The following is a 21,927-nucleotide window of genomic DNA, read 5'->3' on the forward strand; positions in this document are numbered from 1 at the left end:
TACCTGATGTCCCATTTTTGCTGATATGTACATTATTGGTATATATTTATAATTAAAATATCACAAACAATGGTCTTTATATTCATTCATTCATTGAAACTATTGATTTTGGTCACTATGGAAAATGTTTGTAATGATGAAGACAATTCAGATATATATCTTACGTTTATATTTTTGGTGATTTGAAATATCACTCTTAGATAAATATGTATGTACGAACTAGAACTACATATCCCAGAATCCGTTTCTACGCGTGCGTCAGGCAGTGCGCGATTAACCGGAAGAGACGTTATGGCTCATTTCTAGAAGGTGAGGAAGAAGTACTGAGTATGCTCTGTTTAAAATGTCTTATTTTCATAATACTTATAAATATTAATATAAATGCAGGTTAAACTTAAAATAATGCATTCGTGTTTGCCGAGTGCAGAGCTGCTGAAGTGAAATCAGTCTTGTTAACACATGTGCTAATAGTATGTATTGACTGATATTTTGATCTGAACCTGTTAATCTAAGCTACTATACTTCACTGTCGAATGTTTTTGTGATTGCGGTTTTTTATTTAATGAAGTTTCTGGAATGCTGAAGAAACATTCCATTATAAATGAAGTATGTTAAGAGGTTTACCAGCTCTGAAGTAAGCATGCCATTTATGTTGATGACAATACGGCGATTCAAAGTCTGTTGTGATATTTCAGCACATTTAGCTGTACATGGTACTATAAGCTGAAGTATGTACTTTAGACTTATTCAATGCTTGCTTTATATGACATGCTGTATTTTTCCCCCCAAATAGGCTAAATGTATGATCATTTTATGGGTAAATAGTTTTGCAGTGTTGGTGGAGGTGAATATGGTTTGAGGTAATTTACATTTGCTTCACTTAAATACTGTTCAGGTTGTGGTGACAGCACAACTCCAGATGGAGACGGAGCCCGAGACGCTCTCAGCCGCCATGGCTAACACCTTAACAGTGTCAGAGACCAGAGAAACCACTGCAGACCACGAAGAAGACTGTTTCTATGACTGTGAGGACAAATTACCCGGAGAAGATGGACACACTGACGTTAAAAGCACAGAGATGGCTCGCAGCGATAGACTGGAGTCAGATGCCAGGACAGAAAAAGACAACAGCGTAGAAACTGAGAGCCTAGAAAACATGGATGACACTGACCGTATGTGTTTGGATAACACATCATCAGAGGATTCTGAAGAGCACGAGGACAGGTCGGCTGAAAAGAGGCATGACTCATTAACTGGAGATCCTGGGGAAGACAATGACGAAGAACAGGAGAAATGTGAGAGGTTTGTGGAGAACGATGAGAAGAGAGAGAGTGACTCAGATTCAGAATTTAAAGAAGAGGAGGTCAAGGTGACGGAGTATGATGAGGAATACCTGCGCGAGCTGGAGAAAGACCTGACGGAAGAAGAAAAAGAGGTTCTCCTCTTATTATTTTTCACATCCAGTTCAGCCTGTTTCATATTTCATACCATTGTCATTGATGTGCTCACTGTCTCTTGATATTTATATGTATTATTTCCTTCTTCTAATTACAGAGCAGAAGAAAAGAGAGTTTAGAGCTGAAGGAGAAGGGCAACATGCAGTTCAAGAGTGGAGGTTAGACAATCCCAGTCAAAGATAAATCGGTTTCTTGCTGTCCGTTCTCACCTATTTTAATCTGCGAAGTGGCTCTAACTTCTGTTTGCATATGAATAGTTGACCAAAAATAATAAGAATATCTGAAGTCCTTACACAGCTCTTTTCAAAACAGTGACGCTTCGTCACATATCTCAAGCTCCATAAAAGACTCCATTAAAACAGACACATAAGACTTCATATAAGTAGTCTGTAACTTGTGCACTATACACTACTAACAGTTTGAGGTCAGAACGTAAAAATAAAAAAAAATAAAAAATTAAAAGTGACAGTAAAGACATTTATAATATGAAAAAAGATTTCTGTTTATCAAAGAAACCTGAAAAAAAAAATCCAGTTTTCACAAAAATATTAAGCAGCACAAGCGGTTTGGAATTTGTACATTGATAATAATAAGTTTCTTGAGCAGCAAAATCAGCATATTAGTATGATTTCTGAAGGATCATGTGACACTGAAGGCTGGAGTAATGATGCTGAAAATTCAGCTTTGACATCACAGGAATAAATCGCATTTTTAAAAAAATATTTAAAATAATATTTCATATTGTTACTATTTCTGCTTCTTCTGTTGATCAAATGAATGTAAATTTGATGAACATAAGAGACTTATTTTTAAAAAATAAATAAAAAATCTTTCTGACCCCCAAATTTTGAACAATAGTGTGTTTCAAGTTAAATCTGAATGCATAGAATGACACCAAAATCTAAGTAATTATTCACAATATTATGATAATCAGTGAATAACTTAACTTTTAGTGTTCCTTCCCAACATTATCATATTACTTGAATATAGTGCACAAGTCTTATAGTCTACTTTTATAACACTTTTCTAGTGGTTTTATGTGATCAAAACGAAAAGAGCTACTTACAAGATTCTTCACAAATTGTATGTTCTAAGAAAATACCAATAATAAATAAATAATGCTATCATTTTTTCATTTTTGGCTGAAAAATCCCTCGTTTTGTAAGGAAGCCTCATATACATATTAAAGATATTGTGTTTGTGGATGAGCTTCTGACATGTGATTGTTTCCAGAGCATGTAGATGCTGAGGAGTCTTACACGGCTGCCCTGCGTGTGTGTCCTGTGTGCCACAGCAAAGAGAGATCCATACTCTTCTCTAATCGAGCTGCCGCACGCTTGCATCAGGTGAACTTCAGGGTATTTATGTACAGATACAGAATGTATATTTCTGTTTTATTTTCTGGTGTGTGGGTCAGGTGTGCACTGTCTGTGTAAAGGTTTGTTTGAAGAGATGTCCTCTGAGGACACATAGTGTTTGCTTACAGTACTGCATTGTACAAGTCATCATGAAACCAAAATTGATCATAATTTTTTACGGATTGTTGCATTGTTTACATTAAATGATTTATCAGTTCACATCATTATTATTTTTTAAATTCATGTGCACTCATAATCTTAGTTAGCAACGCCCAATTTTGTACGATCCAGTCAATGCCCGAGGATGAAATCCCAGCCCCGCCCTATGTTTTTTTTTTATTATTATTATTATTTTTTTTATTATTCCAGAAGCCATTTCACTCAGATATACGTCACAATAGGGAAAAGACTATGGCAAATTCGGTTTCATGCTGACTTTAAACTATGTTCTTATAATCAAATGCACACTCAACGTTTTTATTTGATTTTTTTATCTCTTTTTTGGAACCAGTCTAGTGTAAAAGCATCTTGATACAATCAGTACTTTAAGTGCTCAAATTTGATTGTTTTTCTTCCAGTGTGTGTTCTTTTACTCATTCATAGTTTTGCATATTAACTTTATTTTTAATTTTATCTGACAGGATAAAAAAGACAGCGCTATCAGTGACTGCTCTAAAGGTGAGAGTATATCCTGTACACATTGTGTTCTGTATCTAGAGAAAGTCTCACAACATACATTTACTGGCTGTTTTTATTTTCTATCTCTGATTCTATCTCTTTATTTCCTTTTCCTGAGGAAATGTGATTTGAAACAAAGACGTTTCAGACAATGTGTATTGTATTTGTCATCCACAGCCATAGAACTGAATCCAAATTATGTCCGTGCCATTCTGCGGAGAGCAGAACTCTACGAGAAGACAGAAAAGCTTGATGAAGCTCTAGAGGACTACAAAACTGTCTTGGAGAAAGACCCGGGCATCCCAGCAGCTAGAGAGGCCTGTATGGTGAGTGTTTCTATGCCAGTGGCCTTTTGACTCCCAAAAGCCTTACACACCTAGTTAAATATCAAGATTCCAGAGGTTTTAAGTGCTGAGTGTTCTTCACACAGTGTATATAAAATACTGGTTGAGGAACACTCGTCCTCATCATTACTGTGCATTCACACCGCCGCCGACGAGAGCGAATTTGGCCGTGGCCTGCCAACGACGCCGTAGAAAGATTCGTGGACGCTCTGATGCTCTGACGTAGATCGAATGCTTGATCTATTTTTAAACTTTATTTAAACGGGCCGCAAAGCAAACAAGCATGTTGATCGTTATTTGTGTAAACTGACCTAGTAGGGTATAAGTTAACCTCATGGAATCTTTTAAATGTAAAAGTAAGAAATTGATCGATGGAAAGAACTTTAGTGACATGTTTGCTTACGAAATTAACCAATTAAAAGCCATTTGTGTGGTGTGGCTTTTGTGGTCATGGTTAAGTGCTAATCTAATTTGCATTCCCACAAGCTTCTAGCGCAAAAATGTTGCCTATAAACAGTGATTTGCCTTATCAAATTCACATGATCAACCTCTCCTCTATTTTGCTTGGGAACTAATGTGGTCGAAACCAAAGTTTACTTGACTGTGTTCTCTGGACTCCTCTCAAGTGGAGGACTTCTACATTCCGATTAGTCTCAGCCTCAGACGTCACGCCCACGGAACGTTGGCTAAACGTCTGATGCATATGGTACACTTAACTGGAAACACTTCAGGAATGTCGAAGTCGTCATCTGATTGGTTGAATTTTATCGGATTTCCGGGGGGCGCGAGTGTCGCGTTTATTTTCGGTCAGCCGGGAAACAAAGCGCAGACGTGTGATTGCGGAAGAAAAACTGTTGTGTTTACATGAGTGACAATGAGCATTTATCAAGATCAGCTAAACGTAGGATTCTCAAAAGTACACGTGCACGAACAGATCAATGACTTACTGCTTGTTTTCTTCTCCTTCTTTGATTTTCTATCCTGACTGACTTGTTGCACGCCGGTCTGTTGTTGTGGGGACATTTCCACGCCCGAAACGTGACGCTGAACGAAACGAACTGTAATTGGTTGTTTGACATGTCGGTCAAACGGCCTTATGGGCGGGCCTTGGCCAAAGAAAGCTGCTATGAATTCCAGACCTTCAGCCGTCAGTCTGAAGGTCTGGCTACGCGAGACTACATTCCGATTGGTTGCCGCCGAACCGCATCATAGCTCATTAGCATAAAGTTGATCTGACTTCAACTCTCCTCGCCGCTCTCACCATCCGCGCTGACCTCGCCGGAGCTCGCCGACGATTCTCATTGAAAATGAATGACTTCCGGCCATTTTGACGCTCTCGCCGGCGGCGGTGTGAACGCACAGTTAGGCTTCAATATATTTATCATCTAATGTATGTGTTACAGAGTCAACTGAAAATCACAATTGTTTGATTCATTTTAAAACTGCATGATCTTAAATTCTTAAAAATAAAAAGTCATTGAGGGATAACAGCCTCAAATTAAGTTGTTTTTGTAGAATGTAAGACAGGTTTGTAACAACATGAGGATGAATAAATAAAAAAAATAAAAAAATAAAAGTCTCTAAATTTCTATTTCTCTTTTAGCGATTGCCACGGCAAATTGAAGAGCGCAACGAGAAGCTGAAAGAAGAGATGATGAGTAAGATTGCATTTTTCTTTTTTGTATTTAATATTTTTGTCTGTCTAAGGTCAGAAACACCATGACGAGGTGCGAGATTAGTTTATTTAGGGCAGTACTACGGTAAATAAAAAATAAAATGCATTTTTTATGGTCCATTCTTTTTTAAAATTTAGGGCTAATTTTCCTAGTCGACTGTTAGTCGTCATTTAAGCCAATAGTCGATTAGTCTGGGGAGAAATAATAAACCATAATAATGAGCATTTAAAATATAAACTAAGTGCTAATGACCTAAACTTTATGTACTGACCATCATTGACGGATAAATGTATTCCACTTTTGTCATAATTTACATTTATTATTATTACCATTATAATAATAATAATTAGTATATATTATTATAAATTGTTTTAAATCTAATGTTTAATGATTATTTTGTTTTTAAAAAGAAGAAATAAAACATGGTTTACGTAAGGGTTAATGCCCGATGAGGTGTCCATTATCAGGTATTAATGGACGACGGCGAGGCGTGAACCGTCCGACGCTTCCGCGCCTGATAATGGACACACCTCGAAGGGCATTAACCTGCTTATACCATGGTCACTTACAAAAGAAAGAAATATTTAATCAATTAATAATACTTTAATGTGTTTTAGAGTAAAAATCGTGAGGGTTTTTATTTATTAAGTCGAGCGCACTATTTAATATCTCCCGTATACAGGCGTTGCCAAGCAACGTGGCCACAGCGACCCGACCGCAGCAGTTGATCAGTGAGTTTGAGCCAGCGCAATCATTTAGAACTGTCATCAGGCAAATTGACGGGACGCCTTTCCTAGGTGTACATTATCACTTTTTAACGGACACCCTGCAGCCAATCAGAATCGAGTATTCACCCAGACAATGGTATAAACATCAGTTATCAGACACTTAAACATTAATTAATAAATTACTATTGGTGTCAATCATAAAACAACATCGGCTGAGCTCTAACACTACATTTTTTTCCAACACTTATCATTTGAGACCCTGGATCACAAAACCAGTCACATGTCACACGGGTAAATTTGTGGCAATAGCCAACAATACATTGTATGGGTCAAAATTATAGATTTTTCTTTTATGCCAAAAATCATTAGGATATTAAGTAAAGATCATGTTCCATGAAGATATTTTGTAAATTTCCTACCGTAAATGTATAAAACATTTATTTTTGTGAGTGAATGCAGCACAATCGCAAACATAAATGTAGAACTTTAAAGGAGATTTTTTTTGCACCCTCAGATTCCAGATTTTCAAATAGTTGTATCTCCGCCAAATATTGTCCTATCCTAACAAACCATACAGCAATGGAAAGCGTATTTATTCAGCTTGCAGATTATGTATACATCTCAATTTCAAAAAGTTGACCCATGTGACTGGTTTTGTGGTGCAGGGTCACATTTTAGTATGAGAATAGAGTCATGAGACAATGAAAATGAAAAGCAATTACTAGAGAAAGATTAATAAATGTCTTAAATCTTCCTCTTTTATTCTATTTTGTCAAAATTTACATCATGATGATGATAATAATAATTATTATTATTATCAATACTTCTAATACAAATTTTGTGTAGTGTTAATAATTTAGTACTGATTTTATCAATCATAAAACATCGGCTGATCTCTAATTTAAAAAATAACATCTGTATGTTTCTCTAGTAGATAGGTAAAGCAATATGATAACTAGTGTAACATGCAATTTTCTCTGGTTTCCATTACTGGTTAAATGTTTCTTGTTATTTTTGCTATGCTTTCTCAGAGCACATGCTGATACTGTCTGTTTTAAGGTATTAATAAATGTTGCAAACACTGTATGTTTCCTCTAAAGATCAGATTTCCAGTGTTGCTGTCAGGCTGAACTTACTGCAGCTCACAGTGAAGGGTGTTTCTGTTTAACACTTTATATTGATCTCACTGCAGTCCCTCCCAGTCACAGAGACTCTCCATAATCACTTTAGAGTCTTTAACCTTTTTCAGGCCTAGAAACTTGTTGGTGGAGAGTTGGAGCAGTGGGACCCTGTTACATGTTGCATAAAATTCAGAGTTGCATTTGAAGCCTAGCTTATATTAATGTATTTAAACACTTCATTAATTGCAAATCCAATCAAATGAATCATTATGGATGTACGGAGTCATATGTGCTTTACATTTCAATTTTATTTAATGCATTTTAATGAGGTTCAAAGGGAGGGTCAAACAAAAGTTAATTCTGTATTTGTATTTTTTTTCCATAAAAATGACACTGTTGTTCAGAAGTTTGGGTCAGTAAGATTTCTCTTGAAAGAAATTAATACCTTTATTTAGCAAAGATTTGAGAAAAAAGTGACAGTGTTGTTCAAACAAGTGCAGCCTTTGTGAGCCCAAGAGACTTCTATTTGAACTTTTGAACCAAAGTGTGTGTGTATATATATATTGAAGATCAATAAAATGAGCTATTTTTTATTGGCAGGTCATATTTATAATTTGTTTTCGCTTTGTCTTCTCAGGTAAGCTGAAAGACTTGGGCAACATGATTTTACGACCCTTTGGTCTCTCCACCTCCAACTTCCAGGTCAACCAAGATACCACAGGATCCTACTCCGTTAATTTTGTTCAGAATCCCAATAACAACAACAGATAGCAAGCTAGAGTCCGTTATTATAGTGATAAACTGTCAACTCCCCCGTTCAAGTGTTCGGACTATCCAATCATATTCCCTGTCATGGACGAATAATGTAAACTGTTACCATTTGATTTGGCCAATCACATAATCAGCTCATGTCAGTCGGCTTTCAAGTTTGTATTATTTTGGCCATTTTTTCAGCATGCCAGAGTGTTACGTGTGCAGTGAAGCCGGTATCAGTGACCCACAGACTGTCAGTCGTGTACAATGAGAATAATGGCAGTAATCAACCAAACCTGCGTTCACATTAAACCAGTGGTTATTTGAGATCCTGTCTGCATTGCCTATTGTGACTTTTCTTTGATGTATTTAATACAGCATGATTTATTAAAGATTATGACACACAGTTTGGTACAAGGCAAAAAAAACAGGTTTAATTTCATAAAGAGATATACATTTAATACAGTAATAAAACAAATGTATGCCCATGACCCCCATCTTCATTTGTATAGTCAGGAGAGCTCTCCGATTGTACTGAAACACAAGTATTTACAACAGCAAGCTGTTCTTCACTCGCTCTAAATTCCCTTTTTACAGGACTCGGGTTGAGCATGTGCAATGACTGATTCCGCCTACGACTATTAAAGGAAAACCTTGAGGCCAACAATCTGAAAAAGCTTTGTACGACTGAGAAAAGGTGCTGTCATGTTTGACTTTGTATAATTAGAAAATCATTTATAAATGCAGGGGAGCACAAAAAGGGGAAAGTCAACTAAACAGTGGCTCAGAGTGATTCGTAACGCTGTACAGATTGCATTGATCATTTCATGTATGCTGTGTCACAGAGTGGAAAACTTCAAGCTCTCTTCAAGAACAGTCTAGACTGCATTAAGGCTCAGCATTTCTCAATATAAAGGAGTGTAGATGTTAGGAAAGGACACTGGGATTTAATCCAAGACTACAAGCACAGTTAGACCCAATCCTCTGCAATTGTACTGTGAAACATAGCAACATGCATTATTTATTGCATTTTTACATCAATTATTTTTTTTAAATCTTTATAAGTTATCTTAAAAACCCTGCATTAACGTGTGCCGGATCACCACCTCGAATCCACAACGGCTGTATCTCTGTGCTGTTCAGTGTTTGCAAGTGTTCTCTCACATGCTTTAAACACAAAAGCCTGCGCAAAGAAAAGTCTGGTTTGAAAAATTCTTTTCAGCATGATTGATCAGGAAATGGGTGGAGAAAGTCTGTAATTCACTGTAATAAATATATAATTCTTTTCTTAAATAAAAATAATTTCTCCATTACACCTGCTTCTCCAACTGGATGGCTCTTCTCATCTGACTGGCTCTAGACCAATGGAAGTGCTCTAGGGCAACAGACCAATCAGCAGCTCTTCAGAGTTGCAGCACTGCAGAAAAAAAGACAACAGAAGGTCAGAATTTTTTCCCTCAGGATTATTAAATTATTATTTATAAACTATATACACATTAAGATTCTAGGGCCTAAAGAATAATGTGAGAAACGCAGTATACAGTAACCAGTATTCTGACCAACTATAACTGCTAGTCTTAATTTGCTTTTCAGATGTCAGTTGAAGAACGAGAAAATCTTCCCTTTACTAATTGTGTTGGTACGGTGAACCATAGACCTACTGCACTTAAAACAACTGAAATGGTTTCTTTTAGGCTTAATCTGACTTTCATTTTGGAATAATACTGACTTGCTTCCTGGTCCAAAACTGACATTATTGTACAGAAGATTTGATTCACAGAATCTCAAAAAAAAAAAAAAAAAAAAAATCCAATCTAGAAATGGATGAGCTTTACATTCTCTATATTTACAATTTATGGATGAATATTTGCTCATATGACACCAGGCAGGGAACCACATAAAAAAACTTTTTTAGACCAACTAAACATGTATATTCAAAAGCAAATCAAACATATGATGGAATTAAGGTCACTTTACATTGTTTCATGATTGATAACCATCCAAAGCTGTTTTTCTATTGTAATGTCTGATCTTATAAAAAAAAGAAAAAAGAAAGAAGCCAAGACCACGTGGATGGGACGGCACAGCACAGATCCACCTAAATTACAAATCAATAAGACTATTTAAGACAACCCTGTGAAGCTTAATTTACTGTCTAGTGTAAACTGAACTACTGTCTAGTGTAGACTAAATTTACTTTGTAGAACAAAGTCTGACACATTTTTGTTAAATCTTGCCCTATTGTTTTCTCATCTGTTTGCAGGTAAAAAAATCTGTTGTTTTCATGCATTGGTTAATTGTGAAATGACAGAACAGTCTTGGTAAGGCTGTCATGATTTAATCGAGTAAAACTTTCAGTTTAGAAAAAGCAGGGTTGTGCACTAGGCTTACACCTGAGACAAATATGGTTTGGAGTGAGAAATGATAATAGGAAGATAAAATACAAAAATAATGACAACTAGATAAAATTCTTGAAGTTCACAGTTTATTTATATACTCTTAAAACATCAGAAAACATGTACACAATATCTTCAACTGTTACTTTTTTTCAATGGTTTTACAGCATTCTCTGACCTGCAAACAGATAGAAATAAAAGTAAAAAAGATGCTGAAATAAAACAAAGCCAACCACCAAAATAAATACCGTTTTTACTCCTTTACACAAACCTCCATCAGTCAGTCAGTGTGGTCTACCAAGCATTGTTTTTTTCTCCCTCAAGTCATTGATCTCTACCTGCAAGTCATATTTGAAAAGACCCAGATATCATACAGTATATTTCCCTTCTCAGATGTGTAAATAAAACTGGACAGTTCAAGATGCTAATGGGTATGCAATGCAAGGACAGAACCATGATTACAGACAAGAAAAAAGATAATGCTCATCCACACAAATAAAATCATTGGCTCTCAGCATTGAAATAAGATCCAGGCCTTTCATCTTCCAATCAATCAATCAATCAGGTAAAATACATTTCGAACAGTTTTACATACAAATGTGTACTCTAGACCTTCAGACCTATTATGCAAATAGTGAAATGACAGAAAATAAAGTTCAAGCACAACAAATAAATTTAAAACACAATAATCCTTAGCAAAACATTTCAGATGAGAGACAATGAATACTGGCATCGGAACAAATCACTGAACAACTAAACCAGCCAGAGGCCCATAATTATGACGAACAATCACACATGAGAACTGCTGCCTTGTGCTCCAATGTCCCACTTTGCAGCGGGACACCACAGTGGACAAGTGTTTTAATCGAGTTAATTAAAGAACTCAAGTTAAAGAGTTTTGCATTCCACTGCAGCTACATCAAAACTTTGCTTCGTGATGTGATATGCCTAAATTGGATAAACACATGGAACCATTACAAATGCTCATTATTCCATTTAACATGTATGCACTCCCAAATCCATGCAAAGACAGTCGGGGTGGTCGGTGGGTTGGCTGAACAACAGGAACATTTTCGCCATAATCAGATATATAAAAAGCAGTCGAAGACACAAACATGACAACGGCAGGAGGGAGCAAAACAAGTGGAGGAAGAGGGGGGAAAAAAAAGCTGCGAACAGGGCAAGTAGATTAGGGAGGAATGAGCTTGGGAAGCAGATGTTGTAGCTGCAAGGGGTTGGGAAAGAGGATGCACAGTTAGGCTGGCAGGTTTCTCCGTGTCTGAGGTGGTACTCTCTGCATTTACAGAGTCGCTGTGCTCTCCTCACAGTGGCACTTGAGGTGACTTCGGCTTATCGGCACCTCCCCCCGTAACGGCAGCTCGACTGGCTGCACAACCACGGCTGGCCAAGAGCCACGCCCAGATCAACAGCCGTCTGCTCAGATCACTGAACTTGGATTAGTCGTCTCAGAACGTCTGAGAAAGATCAGCACCAATTAAGTCCCTTTTTCTACCTGAGCGAGGCACTCTACCCAACAGGGTCAACTTTTACAGTTACACAACTTCCGGAATAAAAGAAAACAATTAAAGGATGGTCTAACTTGAATTCCAAGACTTTAGCTCATATAATCTTAGGGCGATTGGACAGAGACGCTGTCTAGAAACACTGTAGTGATGATTAAAAAAAAAAATAACTAAATGCAGCAGGAATGATCTGACACTGTGAACCTATAACACTTCCTCTGATCATACAAAAGGAAGCATTAACTGTGCTAAGTAAGGGATGCGGATAGAGTAGCAATCGACTTGTAAGGGCCACCATTTAGTTGGTAATCATTTGAGAATGGGTTCAAGCAGATATTTTTCACATGCCTAATTCTTCATGAAAGCTATTTAAGCTCAATAAAAATTCCACTCTGAGAGCATTTGCTGTTATGTTTACAGGGATCTTTAACAGCAGACAGTGACCAAGAATAACTCAGTTCAAGGCAAACTGAAATATTGTGGCCACTTAAGAACCCATAAAACCTTTTCCTACAAATCTCTGTCATCCGTTTTCATTATAATAAAGGTATGATGATATGAAAAGATCAAAAGACTGGTTACATAGGGGCGAACATTAGATACTTAACATGAAAACCGTTCAATTCAATCCCCTTCTCTTGCCTTCTCAACAAAAATAAATTAGTCCTGGTTGCCTGGCTGACATTTTTCTGTTTCACTCTGAAAGCTGACTGGGTACAGCAAAGTTTGAGATGTGTCAGAAGGGGTACAGGGCCAACTCGGTTGCCTGTTTTGCCTACCTTACCAAGACATATCACCTCACGTCTCAAACTGAGTTAGCAAGGCTCGGACCTCAGGAGTGAGCTGCTTGGCAGCCTTGGCAGCCTCAGTGATGGCTTTACGATACAGGCCCTTTCTCTTCTTGTCAAAGCGAGACTGGAAGTTTTCTAGAAACGGGGCAAGCTGAGTAATGGCCAGGAAGGAAGTGGTGGGCGACCCAAACCAAGAGACCCGGGCCTCCTGCCTGACTAAGAGCCCATTATCTTTGCGACTCACTGTGATGGCTAGGATGCGGGCGGGCCACCAGGGGAAGCCAAGGATTTTGGCCCAAACAATGTCCCCAACACAAATTGTCCTGCCATCCAGGGTAACGCACTTTGTGACGTTTTTGGAAAAGACGGTAGCTTTGAGGGATTTACTGCGCTTTTTGTCGTCCTTAGGAGCAGAGGGAGAGGCAGAGGCAAAAGCAGAGGATGTGCCAGGGGCAGGGGCCGAACGCAAATCACCAGGAGGGGGGAAATCAAACGTTTCGGTAGAGCTACACTCGGAGTTTGATGACTTTAAGTCATCTGCACTATCGATGCTGCACATGGATGTACTAGAGGAGTCGGGCTGGCTGGGGTTAAGGGTCATGTAGACCACTAGGTTACCAGCCTTGCTCCCACGCGTCTCCCGCTTTTCCTCCCGCCCCTCCTGTTCCTCTGTCTCAGCCTGGGGTTCCCTGTATTCTGGAGCTGGGAGGGGATCGGGTTGGGCCTGGTTGAGAGGGGACTCAATCGGTTTGTCTGGCCTCTGGGGCTCTACAGCTGTGGTGACTTGGCTAGCAGAGCAGGAGGAGGAGGAGGAGGAGCGTGTGGAGGTGCAGCGGGGTACGGCTGGCTTAGGCAGTGGTAAACGGCCCCCTCCCGGCACTTTCTCCAAGCAAGGCGGCTTACATGAGGAAGAATCGTTCTCTTCATTACGGTACCTTTGGGGCTTGATGCGCATCCTGGGCGGCAGGGGGTTGGAACCTCGACCTCCGCTAATCTGCTGCAGTCGCCGGGTGAAGTGGACCTTCTGGTGGGCTTCCTGGAGGGCTGCGGCCCTGGTTATGGCCTTGGTGTTTCCGCTACTGCCTGTGACTGTCTCTTTCTGTCTTCTCTGAGCCTTGGCCATCTTCAGCACCTCTCGTACTTTGGAGTGGTCAACATTTTTGCTCTGAAGCACTTTTTTGGCATTGAGCTGCACTCGAGAGTTGGCCGAGGACGTTGTTGTAGTGGACACCCCCTTTACCATTTTGTTCCCTGCAGCTGCACCTTTGACCTGACTATGGCCCAGAGAAGAGGCGGTGGATGATGACACCCGTATGGCTGAACCCTGCCGTTTGGGCCCATCAGTACTACGGCCCTTCTCTTCAGAACGTGGATCACTACGGAGCCGCTTACCAGCAGCTGCCGTCACGTTGTCATTACGCCGTCTTTTGGCATCGTCACTCCGGCAGTCGGAAATGGGGCCTCTGCGTGTCTCACGCTTGTCCCCTTGCACAACAGCCCCTTTACATTTATCACACAGAACTTGTCTTGGTCGGAGCTTGATGGCATTCATTATAGAAGTGGGCTCCTCTCGATACAGCCTACGCTTGGGCCGCTTAATTTTGCGGGGTAGAGGCTGAGGTAACGACTGGTTGTAGGTGTCCCTGATGAACAATGGAGGTGGATAAGGGGCCCCCTCCTGAAACAAAGGAGGTGGTTTTGAGGTCCATGGGTTAGGTTGAGGGTTGGGACAGGGCTGGGGTGCTGCAGGAGTCTCAGCAGGGTCCTTCAGAGGGGCATCCGGGGCATCCACAGGGTCCTTAATTGGGGCATCACTAGTTCCTTGAGCAACACCCTTATCCGTCTCTGACTGGAATGCTTCCGTCTTCAGCTGCATAGATTCTGGCTTGTCCTTATACTCTCTCTTGGGGAACACAGTTATAGGAATCCCATAAGGTCCAAACCTGAGGTACAGAGGATGAGAAAAGACACTAAGGTTAAACTGAACAGAACAGTAAATCTAATCTAACTAATCCCTGTTTCCTCAAATCTAAACACAAATATCAAGATACTGGATTACTACTAATAGATTATGGATACTAATATGCAACAACAAAATGTAGCAGAGTTGTTTGTTCAGTCATAGAACTGAAAAGTTACTCTGAGGTCTGAAAGCATTACATTCATAGCCTAGTCTTCCTTTGTAATTTTGCAGTTACTCTGGAGAGTTTTAAATCATTATTTTGAAAAAAAAAAAAAAAAAAAAAAAAGTTAATCATCAGTCACACTATTGTACTGGTTTCATTTAAATTATATCTTCACAAGACATGGATTAAAACCACTGACTTGATTCAAATGGATTTCAGTTTTGGTAACCTGGACTTTCAATAGAGGGACAAAAAACCTTTTAGGTTTATATATCATGTCTGTATTTATGACTACAGAAGGGAAGAATGATGATTAACTGTCAAAGTAGAAGTACAGCAACAGATAAAATGCAACTCTGGGCCAAGAAGAACTTACTCTACAATAAAAATTAATAATTCAAATTCTGCAGAGTAAAGTACTAACCATACAGCTTATTTCAGAAGTGAATCGCCACCTGTCTATCTGTATCACTACATAAAAAAGTACAATGAATTTGTCAAAATGCAAGTGATTTTGATACTGTGGTGTAGAATAAGAGAGTGTAAAAAACTGTGACAATGAAGTACTCTCCCTTAAAAAAAAAATGGGTTGAGTCTGTGATCTGTTGAATGTCAGAGGAATATACATTGTTCCTGACTTGCAACTGAAACTGGGAATGGCCTAACATTGAAAAATGCAAATTAAGAAAGCACTCAAGAGCGTAAGCTAAAAATAAACTGGACAGTATGTCTGGCAAAACACTTCAACGCCATGACACTGACTGTGTTCAAGTTCAGTTGATGTACTGTGGCTGTTACATCACAGAGGAAAAGTGGGACCTTCAGAAGGAAATTATTCCACACCCAGGACATTAGTTGTTTTTAAACCAATTATAGAATGAATATCCATCTATGTACATCTTGTCACCACTCCAAAATATGAGCAATTACACTGAAACCATTAAAGACTAAATGGAAATTGAAGAAAGGACGTTTGAGTTTTTCCACACTCTCACAGATGGCCCTACTCACAGGAAGCATGAAATCAGCTGAGCTAGTGACACTTAAGAACATATTTTTGCTTCTGTTTGAGATTTAGAGCTGTAACACGTTTCATCATTAACATGTTAGAGCACAAAATACCAATGCTGGGGGCCTTAGATGAATACAAAGACTTTAATTAAGTTAAGCTTCAATAGCAACATCTGTGACATGCTGTGAAGTACAGAACATCATTTAATTTCATCCCACAGTCTGTACAAATAAAAAAACAAGCACGTACAATGGAGGTTTTAAGCTTAACTTTTAAATCCAGAATATTACTTTAAAACAGTGGTCTGCCATGTCAGGGTTCCCCAAACACCCCTGGGAGTTTGTGAGGGAACTAAAGCGGGTTTGTGAGTTGGTGGAATGATAATTAATTATAGTTAAATCAAGTAATTTTATTTCTATAGCACCTTTCTAGAGCTTTACATCTAAATATAAAAAGGAAATCAAAATAAGAGTGAAGGAAATTAAAACCAGAATCAGATAAAAGAGTGATATAATGATTTGCTAATGCTAATCAAATGCTAATGATTTAATTAAACAACTGTATAGTCTGATGCGCTGCGTGTTTCAAAGTGAAGGGTGGGCAGCTCGTGCTCTGGTGTTTTCAGCAGCTCAGATCGGCTTGGTTCACAGCTAACTTGCATTAGTGTATGCAACGTGCACTTGGTTTACTTTATTTATATATTCACATAATATCCAATATGTTTGAGGACAGAAGTTTAAAGCATTTCACTAGTGTTTCCCCCGAATATAAAAGCTTGAGGGTTTTAACTTTTGAATGTGAAAAATTGAATACAGGGGCGCCCAATCCTGGAGATCTACCTACCTGCAGAGTTCAGATCCAACCCTGATCCAACTCTGATCCAACTCACCTTTCTGAAATTATCAAGATCTCCTGAAGATCTTAATTAGCTGCTTCAGTTGTGTTTGATCAGGTTTGGAGCTGAACTTTTGCAGGAAGGTAGATCTCCAGGAACAGGATTGCGCACCCCTGATTTAAGACATAAATATTATTGAAACTTGTAGTGTAAAATTACTGTCCTAATTAAAGCCATAATTGTTTTTTTGTTTGTTTTTTTTACAGTACAATTGTAATTCACACAGTAATATTTTTTCTGTCTTTGTTTTTAGTTGCAGTTAAAACAGTATTATTATTCAGTTTGATTGGGTTTCTCAAATACCAGTGTGGATATGTGGATTGAGACACAATCAACTTAGAAGAGTCTTGTGTCCACTTTAAAGTCCATATATAAAGTCAAAATAAATAAATTAGTAAAAAAAAGATTAAATAGTTAATCCATGTACTTGCATGTCATGTGACCACTAACCAAATTCATAGAACTGTGAACATGTGAATGAGTCATTAAATTATTGAAATATTAACTTGAAATCTCAGGGGGTACTTAAAGTAAATATTTTACGCCTAAGGGGTTCAGCTGAGAAATCGTTTGGGTAATTCCTGGTCTATGTCAGCTGTGTTAGATTAAAGATGATGGGCATTTTTGGGCTATGCCCACGGCATAATTTCCATCCTGAAACCACATCACAGCAAATCTTGCTTTTAACTAATCCTGGCCTGTGTAATTAATTGGTTGACTTATATGGTCTATCAGCATAGAGAAATCTTCCATAATTTCCAGCTGATGTAATGACCACTTCCTAACAATGTTGCTGGACAGGTTCTTCAAGACACCTTTCCTACACAGTAACATCACAAGAATGTTTCATGCTGACTTATCTAAAGTGAGAACTGAACTGAGAGACTGGAGATCCCACTGCAGGCCACATGGATGGCACTATAAATTGGGCTCAGCTATGAGTCATATCTGACACTGAGAGAAAACCTGTGAACAAGGGTGTTGAGACAGACAAACTGTGGGAGCAATTTGTAGGGTGTTAATCACCAGCATAACACTGTTTTCCCCCTTGGTTTTTATGTTCTTGTGTCTACTTAGGCTACGTTCACACTGCGAGCATTAGTGCTCAATTCCGATTTATTGCTCAGATCCAATTTTTTGTGTTTTTTAAATGTGGCCAATATCAGATTCCAGTGTGAACAGATAATGGTCCTGAACTGACCAGCAAGCGCAAAAGAACGATAAAAAGATGACACACAGCACGTTGTCATACAGAAGTAAACATTGAGAGCATTTAAGTAAGTGATTACGTGTTTATTTACAGTGTGATCTGCCGCGGAAACCAGGCAATATAAAAAACAAAGACGAGGATGCGAAAAAAGAGAGAAGAGTTTTTAAACATGTATAATACGAGCCCTCGTGTTTTGCTTGTATATAGAGCTGTCACTGTGATACTTGTGAGTTCTGACACATCACTGTCCTTCGCTGACTACCTTTCACAGCTGTCTTGATAACTTCGAGTATGTAGTGACAACGATGAGCACAGAATTGTGACGAATGTTGCACTAGTGACGTAAAAATCGCATGAATTCCGATATGACTGTTCAGACCTGTCTCGGATGTAGGCCTAGTATCACATATGGAAGTGGCACAAATCAGAATTGAAAAGATCAGATTCCATGTGGTTTGTGCCGTTCAGCCTGTCATGAGAAAAACAGATCAGTCACATATGAGCAAAACATTTTTTTGATTTTGGGCCACATTTACGGATTTGGGCCACATTTAACTGCGGTCTGAACATAGCCTTAGTTACTTAGCTGAATATGTGTAGCTGACAGTGATAGTAGTGTCATGCAGACTTCAACACCGTTTTTGTTTATTCTTGTATAATGTCATTTTTATGAATTGGAATACTTAAATTTATTTTACTATCGTCATTTATACATAAAAAAGGTTGATTAAAATAGTATTTAAAAAAAAAAAAAAAACTTTGCCAGTCACACCAGCCGCAATTAATAATTTCCCTTTAACATATGTACAATAGTAAATGATACAGTTTATTTATAAACATAAACATTTTAGGAGAATAAAATGAGTAAAACTATGAAAAAGGACAGATAAAAACAATAACTTGCACGCTTAACCTACACTCCAAGCTATACTGACAGTTTGCTTTAAACTATAATGATAATTTATAACCTAAAATGTAATGAAGACGCTCTTTACTCCATCTTTTTGACAGCTACATAGGAAAGCCAACTTTGGGAAGTATGCTGAATGTAAAAGTGGACACTAAAATTTCTTTGCGCAAAATAGTGTTTACCTTTTTGAAAGGTCCATGAGTACCCCGGAGAAGATCTTCTCGCCTAAGCGAAACGACACCACGAGCGCATCGTCGATGATGTGATCCAGCGAGACTCGAACCTCGGACCCGAGCACCAGGCGCTCCGCCGTGTCGGCCTCCGCCGCACACAGAACCGGGGCTTTCGATTCCGACTCCCTCTCGGGTTCGCTGAGGTCCGTTTTGAAGCTCTGATGATGAGGAGGATGATGAAGAGGATGCGAGCGCACTTCTTCTGATTCTACCGATGAGATGAGCGACTGATTCACTACCGCTGGAAGTCCCGGAGAGTCCTTGCTGGAAACAGTAGAAAAGTCACTAATGCAGCTCTGACCCACCGATTCTCCAAGCGAGGTCTCCTCTGCATTGGACAGACAGTCCAGGTGATCTGAGGGGTGTGGGATGTCATGAAAAGCCTCCTCGTGAGATTTGAGTTCCGACCCGAGAGCATCGTATGCGGGTTCGGGCTCCGGTTCAGGCTGCGTGAAGCCTATGAGTTCACACTCCAGATCGGTAGGGTGGCTTGACACGGGATTGGAGTCGTATTCGACAGCCAGAGACAGTCCGGTTTCAGGCTCCGACGGAACCTGAGAGGGAAGGGAATGCAAGAAGACCACGGAGTGCTGGGAGTCTGAGATGGAGCTGGGGAGCAAAAGGCAGGGGCTGGATTCGAGAGGACTGACCTCGTTTGCAGCCTCCACCTTCGGCGAGAAGGAGCCCCCGTAGTCAGAAACGCCTTTACACCTGTAGTCCATATGCACGGGCTGCTCGGCAGTGTCCAAGCGGCCCCATGAACCCCCCGTTTCGGTGCTCTCACCGTCCGCATGGGCAGCGAGGGCTTTTCCCGCGGCTTGAAGGTCCGGCCTTCTGATTTCCAGTTGGACCTGGCTGCATTCCTGAACTGCATCCACATCCTCGGGTTGGTGACAAAGCTCCATTTTCGGGACGGGGTGTGCCTCTAGGTCGACCACATGCTCTCCTGGCTCGGGTTCGTATTCCACCCCGTCCCCCGCTGTTGTTGATGCCGCAGCAGCTCCTGGCTCCGCAGCCACGGCCGCCATTTTCTTTCCGCTTTGCAACTACTACTTGGCCCTCTCCTCCTGATAAGATTAGAGCCCGCCCACTTACAACTACTGACACTTTCCATTAGCTGCTTCAACGTGCGGTTGTTATTGATTGGCTCAAGGTCGTGTCGTTCAAAGGAAATCCCTGGAAACATTATTGTGATTGGCTAATATTATGTCAATATACTTTATTATGAGGATACAACTTTGGTACCACCAGGGGCGATGTCGAGTTGTATATACGTCAGGGTTTGTTGGTGTGGTCCATTTGTTATATTCTAAAAACAGTGCTGTTTGATTTTGGTAACATTTTAACTTTCGAGCAATTTCTGAATATCCATAACTTATCTTTCCAGTTCCATCAAAGAAATATACTACCTTGATAAAAGCTATGCCAGCAGGTTTAACCCAATTAAGCAAAAATCACCTTAAGTCCAGCAAAGGTAACAGTGTTTATCCGGCTTTACGCTTAGGTGGTGCTGACCTTTTAGATGACAAATAGACAAATTCTCAAAATCTTTCAAATGAAGAGAAAGATTACTCCAAGGGTTAAATTCTAGTGGGGTTCTTTTGTAACAAATGTAAATTGGAGAAAGGCATGGCTTTTGCCAAGTAAATGTTGTGTAGGCCTATCCAACAAAATTAAGGAAATTCATTATAAAATCCTTCATAAAATCTATCCTGTTTTTAAATATTCTGATATTGATGAAACTTGCTCTTTTTGTGGTTTTGTTGAAGAAACAGCTTCTCATTTATTTTGTAATTGTAGTATAACCAATACATTTCGAGCTGATTTAAGTACTTATGTTTTTAGCCCTACTAATGTGACCCACACCTTCATCCTTAAAGAGGTTATCTTTTATTATGAAAACCCAAAGCTGCCATCCCTTGAATATGTTGTTAATCTCTATATCTTGTATGCAAAATTCTTCATTCACAAATAAAAATGGCTTGTCTCCTTTACGTTTTCCACTTTTTCTTGCTGAATTTAACTCTTTTATTTCATCCCTTAGACTTATAAATATTTTATTTTTATTTTTTGTTGTTGTTATTGTTCATTGAAAGAGATACAACCACGCTTCATTTTCCTGATCATGTATAAGTTCTGCAATAAAAAAAAAAAAAAAATAGTGCTGTTATTGCAAGCCAGTGTTGTTGTCGTTAACTAAAACTAAAACTAAAAGTAAAACTACTAACAATTGTTTTCGGTAATTTAAATAAATTCAAAATGAAATAAAATATAGACTTAATGTTAGAGTATCTAGAAAATTAGAAATGTGGCCTCGACAACCATCTGAAATAAAATAAAAAGTTGAAGGACTAGAATGAATTACTAAAATGATGTAAGCAAAATGACTCAAACTTTACGCTAAAGTTAAAATGAAAACTGAAAATGTAAAAAGTATCAGGCTATTAATAAATAGCCTATAGTCTATAAATAATATAGCCTAAATAATAATAAAATAACACTTGCCAAAATGCTGAACAAATCAGCATAATAACAATGTCATCTGTGGGAAACACCCTCAGAAAATCAGATTTATTCACATTTTTATAAAATTAGTTTTATTCAAAATGGTTCATGGAATTTCACTTGTAAATGAATTTGGTGAGCTAAAGGGTGGTTCTGTTTCGCAATAAAACACGGGTATGCACCAGTGTTATCTGTGTGTAGTTCTCAGAAG

General features: G+C 38.9%; 2 protein-coding genes across 3 annotated transcripts; one reads left to right on the forward strand and one right to left on the reverse strand.

The window, feature by feature from the left end:
- The first annotated feature begins 259 nt into the window (after positions 1-259).
- On the forward strand, positions 260-8,444 carry ttc1 (tetratricopeptide repeat domain 1). 2 transcript variants are annotated; one of them, XM_084137022.1, is made up of 8 exons: positions 260-309; positions 896-1,435; positions 1,555-1,615; positions 2,691-2,803; positions 3,457-3,493; positions 3,671-3,819; positions 5,441-5,495; positions 8,000-8,444. In XM_084137022.1, exons 2-8 carry the CDS (start codon positions 920-922, stop codon positions 8,131-8,133), a joined length of 1,065 nt encoding a protein of 354 aa, XP_083993148.1. In that variant the 5' UTR covers positions 260-309; positions 896-919; the 3' UTR covers positions 8,134-8,444. The 2 variants fall into 2 exon arrangements, with proteins under 2 accessions (XP_083993148.1, XP_083993149.1); XM_084137023.1 differs by having other exon boundaries at positions 285-327.
- A 4,257-nt stretch (positions 8,445-12,701) lies between these two features.
- On the reverse strand, positions 12,702-21,197 carry pwwp2a (PWWP domain containing 2A). Its single transcript, XM_084137021.1, has 2 exons — positions 19,161-21,197; positions 12,702-14,768 (listed from the first exon to the last, which is right to left on the reverse strand). The coding sequence occupies exons 1-2, from the start codon at positions 20,237-20,239 to the stop codon at positions 12,833-12,835; spliced, it is 3,015 nt and encodes a 1,004-aa protein (XP_083993147.1). The 5' UTR covers positions 20,240-21,197; the 3' UTR covers positions 12,702-12,832.
- Positions 21,198-21,927: the final 730 nt, after the last annotated feature.

The sequence above is a fragment of the Abramis brama genome (genome assembly GCF_963993115.1).
Source record: "Abramis brama genome assembly, chromosome: 15".
Classification (NCBI taxonomy): Eukaryota; Metazoa; Chordata; class Actinopteri; order Cypriniformes; family Leuciscidae; genus Abramis; species Abramis brama.